Below are 8561 nucleotides of genomic sequence, written 5' to 3' on the forward strand. Positions count from 1 at the left end.
GTCTTTGATTAATCCCAGTTAATTAGAACGTGTTGTTATTATTCAAACTAGTTAATTATGTTTAGTGAATGTATTAGTTATATTTTCATCACGATTAAAATTATGTTAAAGCGCTCCGTCCTATTAATATTACACTAATCGTATATCTAGTACAGTTTGATCATTTTTGGGGAAAGGTATTAAAATATATTTTATGATTGACGGGGCCGTCTTAAACTAAAATTACGAAGAAGAGAGACTGAAATTACCCCACTTCTTTTTAGGGATGACCCCGGCAATTTAAGTATAATCTAATATATCTAATTAATAAAACTCATTCGGAGCAACTCACTCACCGAGTCATTAGACAACGACCTATTAGCCAACCTGTTGTTGTTGTTGACCGCGTGATAAGACTTAAGCGGTGGTGGTGTAGTGGGTTGTTGATGAATGACGTTTAGGGAAGTCGACCTGGACACCGTAGTCCCATAGCTGGTGCCACCTGGCACGTCGCTAGGGGTTTGATCGTCTTCCTCGTCATAGTCATCATCCCGACCTGAGTGCCACCAGTCCACACACCAGTCGCGAAGCCAAGACCAAGTCAACAGTCGTCTAGCTTTCTGCAAAAGTCATCAAAAATATTCACTAGCTTCGAAAACAAAATTTAAACATTATTCATTCTACTTAGAAAATAAACGGCTTTGTACTGGTAATTATTCTACGAAATAGATTTTTTTAAATCAATACCAAGTTAAGTTTCCACAATCATATAGTATTAACGTTTATATTACATTTAACATATTGTGACCATAGGCGGAACTACTGCCTAGGTCTACAGGGCCATGGCCCAGGCTTATGAGGTCCTTAATTTTAATTTATCATTGAAATCTTATATTTATAATAAAAAATATATGTAAAATCATAATATAATAATGGAATCATTGTTGCCAAAATACATGTACGTGATATTGTTGGTAATTCGTAGTTTTTTGAGTTTAATATTTTTTATTTTTAAATTATTATATTAAATATATTTTAAACAATATTAGCTACAATTAATCAATTTTTATATTTTTGTAATCTTTATTATTAAAAAACTTTAGATTATTAAAATAATTTTAATGATTAAAAATTTAATTGCTGTCTGTGTAAATAACTCCTTTCACAGTCATATAACAAATCGATGTATAACTGCATCACAATTTCTCTATGTTATTTTGGTATAAGTGCCAGGGCTACCTAGGCGGAATAAAGATCAAAATCACCAAAAATGAAAATGCTTATATTTCAGAGATACGGTTATACTTAAAATACATGAGATAATAGAAATCTCTCTGCCATATATATTCCCCATAGGAATATATTTCCCCGTAGGAAAAAATCTTCGGAGACTTCTTATAATTTCACCTTAAAAAATATTTTTATACAAGTAACGTTAGGTATCATTTTTATAATTTTCGGAAGGGGCTAATTTTATTTTTGAAGAGACTTCGCTCACAAAACCCATCTCTAATTCTGCCCATGTTTTTCAATCATGAAAAAAACTGAAGCAAACCAAAAAGATATGTTTCAAGATGCCTAGTATCATAAAAATATCTAGTTCCGTCTATGATTATAACATTATCTAATAATTGAGCTTAATTATTAACGTTATGCAATTTTTATGTTAAACGATACTTTACGTTTATCGTAATCACATAGTTCTTTGGTATTTGATGTTCTAAAAATATTTTTGATTTTAAACATAATAATTATAACGTTGTTTGTAATGTTTTCCCGTCCTAACTGTGATCAAACAAAGTAAATGTAACTATCGATTTAGATTAATGAGTGATGAAAAATTATATGGTAAATAATAAATTACATCTTTAATGAAAAAAATTAAATCAACTTGTACCGCATTGATCAATTAAAAGTCGAATCATCAAATTAAAAAATAGCATACGAATTAATATACGCTAATATTTTATATATTAAATTCCTTCGAATAAGTTTATAAAATGTTATTAAAGTTAATTATAGACATATTTACCAATGAACACTGAGAGTAAGCTTTTCGCAACGAGCTGGTCTCATAAGTCTCTCGANACGAGCTGGTCTCATAAGTTTCTCGACGATCCAACGAATTGCCTTGATCCAACCGAATACGAGCCCACGATTCCTCTTGCTGAGGATCACTATAAACAGAAGACGAAAAAAACACAATATTCATTTTTCGGCTATTTTTTTTTTTCCATCATAAAAAATTTCACGAAGCACTCACTTGCGCGGCTTATTCATGGCTTGCAAGTTTGGCAAGTCTTTTTGTCTCTTTTTGGTCTCCATGTAGATGCGATAGTACACGATGCACATGACCGTCACCGGTGTATAGAAAGCCGCGATGGCCGTGCCGAAAGTAATGTATTGATTGGTCACTATGAACTGTATGTAACATTGCGTTTCCGGAACGGTTCGTCGGCCTTCTATTATCGGCCACAGGTAAATCCACGGCGGCCATAAGCACAGTGATATGAACCATACGGCAGCTGAAACCGACGATACAGTTAATTGCGGTTCGAATCAAAGGTAAACAAAAATTAAAACCCACTAAACCACTCAACCGAGTACATAGTTTAATAAAAACCTTATAAAATATTGCAAACGGCAGGCCGCTTTTTCACTCGGTCCTCTCTTTATTCTTCCTCCCACACGTCGGAGATTTATGTTTTTCTACTCTCCACGCCGCCTGTCAAACCCTCGTTCATTAATCAACCTAACGACACTTCCTTAATGGCCCATAAGCTGTTTAGTTAAGACATTCTACTGTTCCTAGTAATTACCAACATTGGCAAGCTCAAGTAATTCAAACAGTCGGCGGTATGTCTCAATACGTCCCAACGAGCATGTTGACAATCGTGGATGTTCAGATAAACTCACTTAATGGATATAACTAGGAATGGATAACAACGAAATGCCCAACACTGTAAATGTCTTCATGTGTGGTAACACTACTGTGTATTATGTGAGCGGTGATCATTACTGAGTGGTTAATTATTCACATCGCACAGAGATTTCGTTTAGCCAGTCAGTGGCTTACAACCCTAATTTCTACTTACAGATAAACAGCAACGCTTTGCCTCTAGTCCGCTTAGCTCTGTAAGTTAGTGGTCTGGTCACCGAGAAGTACCTGTCGAAGCTTATCAACAGCAGGTTGAGTACTGACGCGTTGCTGGCCAGATAGTCGAGCGCAAGCCATCCGTCGCACACGTGTCGGCCGAACGGCCAGTATCCCAGTATGGTGTAGATGGTGAACAACGGCATGGATATGAGCCCAATGAAGAAGTCGGCCAACGCGAGGCTAAACAGGAAGTAGTTGCTTATATTCTGCAATTGTTTGTCGATCTTGAACGACAGCATAACCATTAGATTGCCCACCACGGTGATGCAACTGAGCGCGCCGGACACAAGCGCGACGAACACCATCTGGGACACCGTAAACCGGAGTTCGGTTTCGAAAAACGGTGTTTCGGTAGTGTTTGCCACCTCCGCCGCCTTTGCTGTCGCCGCCACCGTTGTCCACGCATGGTAGTCAGCCGCCAAAGTAGACGTCGATGATGTGTACAATGTTGACAGCGCCGCCCGAGCCGCGAGCGCGTTCATTGCGCGGCCATACGTGTCCTCATCGTCTGCGCTGTCTATCACGTCCCATACGTGACTCTCGATCTACAAAAACAACAATGTTAAAAAAAAGTGATTAGTCACACAGAAAATATGTCAATTGTAGGTCATATTGATTTATTGAAAATGAAAAAAAAAATACATTTTTTTAATTAAAAAAAGTTAAAATGTATTATGAAATTAAATTGATACTATACACACTATTTATCATACAAAATCCATTAAAAACTAATATGAAATTCGAGTGAAAACTATATTTTTATCAGGCGATAGCTAGATTTAGTAGAGATAAGATAAATAACTCAAAGGCTGTCAAATGAATTAAAATAATTGGACTTAAAACGGAAGTTTATACTTTCCAAAATACATTTCGAATTGAATTATGCAATTTCGTTTTGAATTTAATACATTCAAAGCAAATTAATGCCTTGCGGTCTTCAATTATATATTAATAATGAATTTGATGAATAAAAAAAATCTGTGAACTCATTTAATTCGATTCAATTTAATAAATAAAATATTTATTTGCTCAAATAATGTTGAAATTAATAACCCAGGGTGTGTATTCAATTACACATTCAGACAGATCGTTTGAAACTACTCCCTTCTTCAAATTACCATTTTTTATATTTTACCTCTTGGGTTTATCCCAAAAGCGCTCCAGTTATTCAAAGTTTATAATATGATATCCAATAACACTTTAATATTATTTTGTAAAAGTAAATTTTATGTGATTACGAATGAGTTCTGCGGATAATTATTTTTTATGGATAATAAACAGCTAAAATATTGACCGATTAATGTATTTATTCAATTCGGCTATTGATTTTAAAGTAAGCATTTATAAAATCGTTTTAACCATTTGAAGTGTAATACTATTCTATTTAAGTTATTGCTACGAGAACTTATAGTGACGATATTATCCGAGTTATTGGATACGTTCACAGTTTAATGTTACTGGTGAAAAGCGATTTAGTGTGTACGCGTATTCGACAGTCATAAAAAAAAAACTAGAATTACAAAACACTTATAATTTTTACAAAAAAAGTTTGCACTACAAAATGTAAGCCCCCAATGAAGTAAACACAGTAAGAGATACATATTTTGTTTTAGAATTATTTACAGAAAATGAATTGCTATTTTTTGTAGTTCCATAAAATTTATGTCACACATTAATACTGTGAACGTTAAATAAATCACTATTAAACAAATGTTAAAGCGTATGTCTCTCAAAAACTTATGAGAAAATGCTGAATAAAACCTTGAATGAAAATATCCTCCAGACACATACATGTATAATATCATTTCCAGAATTTTGTTTAATACACGAGCGACTCTTATTATGCTAATTCTTAATCCGGTGCTTCAATAGGAATTACGTGAATTATAATTGTACCTAGCAACAGTATCAAATATGTCAACGCATTTTAAACAAATCTAGTCATACAAAAGGATAGTAATGCACAAGTGCTCTACAATCGGATTTGAATCGTGAAGGTACTATAGAAATAAGATATCGGCATGAAGTTGACTGCACGTTGTATAAGCTTTAAGTGTAATAATACGAATGTGTAGATCGATAAATGTTCAAACTAAATAATTTTCACATGCTTAAATGTTACAATTATCACGAGAGAATTACGTTGACAAACATTATTACCTAAAACGTATGGAAGTTTATCGTAAAACCAATAAAGTCACCACATGATATACCAGGAAAAATGTTTGTTGTATTTAAAAATTGTCCATATACGACAATTAAATTTAATAAAAATTTTAGTTGACATATTCAAAAATATTCAAAATAAACGAATTTATAGATGATTTATAAGTCATTTTTTAAATTATTTTTTCATTTAACTCATTACATTTTCATTAACATAATCATTAAAATTGACTTATTTTTAATTAAGCTCAATGTGTAATATAATTAATATTCAATACAATCTATCAAATTCAAAACTATCATAATTTATAAAAGGTTTGTTCGAATAAATAAATACATTTACTTTCAGAAAGGTCTCTAAAAATTTTTTTGCTAGTTACATTTTTATTATTTATAAACTTAATATTTTACTCAAATTACTTTAATTTATGAACAATGTTTTGAATAAACTCAACATGAAATAAGAATTATTCGAAAAATATTAAATCTATTACTTAACTTTTAATGTAATATAAATTAATTTTAATAAAAAACCTAATTTTCTTATAATAATTGACAACATAATCTCAATTAAACATAAGACAGTTAACAACTCGAGGTATTTACACGTTTAAGCAACTCTTTCAATTATATCCCTTAGCTTTAGTCAGCCTACTCCTTTCCCATGCATATTTATTTCTCTACAATATCAGACAATATGATATTAAACGATAATCATGATACCGGTTTTTAAATATTATAACATTTTGTGCCCCTCAATATCTCAACAATTTTTTATACCAAACAAATAAATTTCTTCTCGTCATGTCTTTCACTTACATATTTGGCAAACTATTACGTATAGTTCGATTAAAATATAAAAGAATCGAATTATGGTGCTGCTGAAAATATTTTTTAATAAGAAAATATGTTGAATTTAAGTTTTTTTAACTATTTAATCAAAATATAGTCGTATAAATCTGCTTAAATAAAAATTTTAACATTTTTTTTTCATTTTACAACTTAAAGCAAAATTTAAAAAAAGATATCTTGAATATTACTAAAAATGCAACTTTAATAGAGTCATATAGAAATATTTCTAGTCATCTTTACTGAAATAAAAAAATTATATTTAAAATTTATACAATGTGTACATTTATGATGTCATTGAAAAACGCAATATTTTAAATCAAAATTGTTCTAAATAGGTCGTTGAAAAATATTCATTTGCTAAAAAATCTGTAACTTCAATATCACTAAGATACATAAATAATAGTAATACAAGAAAACATTAGCAGACCAGTATATAGTACATAGTTGAGGGGGTCTAGGGGAATTATCCCTCAGCTTACAAATTTTACAATTTAGCTACCGTTATCATTCTTCTTTATCATTTATAATAACACGTTTTTATATTAACTTTATTAAAAATTACTACCCCCTCAAAACTTCTGCGCGGACAAATACCCTCCTTAAAACGCCCTATAAAGGGAATATAAAATTTGTGTATCTCAAAACCATTTATAAAAAGGTTCTAAATAATTGAAAATTTTGCAACAGCAATGTGTAAATTTTCTTAAAAAAAAATTAGCTTTCTTTCCATGAGTTCCACTTTTTTATTCATATTTAGCATAAAACAATAAATATATTAATCTATATTTGTAAGTGTAATTTCTGAACATTAAAGTATTGAAATTGTAACTATAATGAAATATCTATTTAACGGTACTATTTAAATGATAAATTATTTCAATATAATACTTGAAAAAAATAAATAAATAAAAAATGTTTTAGAATTGCTACAGAATATTAAGTAGGATTTGAACGTCAATATGAAAGGATAATGCGGTTTTCCAAGGTAATCCTACTTTACAACCACAGGGTAAAAACGTAAAAAGAATGATACACGTTATAAAACAAAATAAAATATGCCAAAGTTTTTCGAACGTGTGTTCCTATTTTATATTTTATTAACAAACTTGGAAAGTTTAAAAACTTCACAGTAGCCGACAATAACTAGTGTATTTCGCTATCTATTGGGCGTTATCATAGATATATTAGATACATGTAGTTATTAACTATATTGTATGAAATATGACAACTAAAATAAACTCGTTTGGATTTTTCACTTTAATTAAAATAATGAAATATGTTTATAATAATATTTATGGAATTATTTTTAAGAATAAAATATTTAACAAAATACAGCAAATTAAAAAGAAAGCAAATAATGCGAGCCATCCTCAGGTGACATCTATTGTTATCTTTGACTATAAGATATTATACCCATCTAATCCATTTTCCTGAGCGTCATGGTTTACTACATGTAATCCTTTAATTAACTATAATGTTGACAATAGCACTGCTGAAGATGAATTATAGCCTACAAAATCCTCCACTAAAACGGATTTAGTCTCTATGCTCCTTTGAGTTTTGTTCTCGTGATAAAAAAATTAATGTAGCGAACAAACAACAGCTACTTCAAACTACAGTTTATTCGTAAACACATTTTGTACATAAACAATTATGGTCATTAATAAAACATACGATTTGGTAGGTAACACAAACATAATTTCGACACCACACAAAAAAATTTCAAAATTAAATAATATGCGTTTACATTGGTCAGGTTGATTGTAAATTCAGCTCTACACTCACAACATGCACAGAGAAAATTACAACTACATAGGCTATGGATAACAAATAAACACACACCGCGATTATTGGATACTTGATGGGTAGGGGGAGGAAAATAGCATGCGTTCATTATAATATGTCTAGTGCACTGCAGCATTGAGATCAGCACTCTGATGTGTTGATTGTAAAAATAAGGATACTATAAAACACAATGTAAATATTATACTGGCAAACTATATTTTACAGTTTATTAGTGACCCATTGATATACCTGTGTTGTTTACGTTTGACAAGAGGGCACATCAGTCATACGTGCGAGAACCCCGTTATGACATGTAGCCAGACATGAGTGCCCGAAATGTTGCGCTTACGGCGGTTGCTGGTCCGGGACTGGAAGCTGTACGAGCGGTCTCACCGGCAGGTCAGGGGGCTCATTGATTTTCGGCTCCCGTTGCTCTCCGCATCATCCTCCGATCTCCTTACTACCGCCAACGACCATCCCCGTGTGAGTCACATTGCACCGAAGCAGAACGCTTCACGCCCAACCAATCGCGAGTGCATCGATTCCGAAAAATACACGCCCTACTCTGCCACAGTTTTCCTACCGGTAATTCGACGAGAGGAGAGAAGAGATGGCCTCTCTT

At 31.9% G+C, this 8561-nt stretch overlaps 1 protein-coding gene across 1 annotated transcript; it reads right to left on the minus strand.

Annotated features, from left to right (window-relative positions):
• Positions 1–19: 19 nt before the first annotated feature.
• LOC126901521 (muscarinic acetylcholine receptor DM1-like) lies at positions 20–8326 on the minus strand. The gene is made up of 5 exons (XM_050678010.1): positions 8189–8326; positions 3075–3681; positions 2243–2504; positions 2012–2156; positions 20–599 (listed from the first exon to the last, which is right to left on the minus strand). Exons 2-5 carry the CDS (start codon positions 3616–3618, stop codon positions 300–302), a joined length of 1251 nt encoding a protein of 416 aa, XP_050533967.1. The 5' UTR covers positions 3619–3681; positions 8189–8326; the 3' UTR covers positions 20–299.
• Between the last annotated feature and the right edge of the window lie 235 nt (positions 8327–8561).

Source organism: Daktulosphaira vitifoliae, unplaced genomic scaffold (genome assembly GCF_025091365.1).
Source record: "Daktulosphaira vitifoliae isolate Bord-2020 unplaced genomic scaffold, ASM2509136v1 Scaffold_3, whole genome shotgun sequence".
In the NCBI taxonomy this organism is placed as follows: Eukaryota; Metazoa; Arthropoda; class Insecta; order Hemiptera; family Phylloxeridae; genus Daktulosphaira; species Daktulosphaira vitifoliae.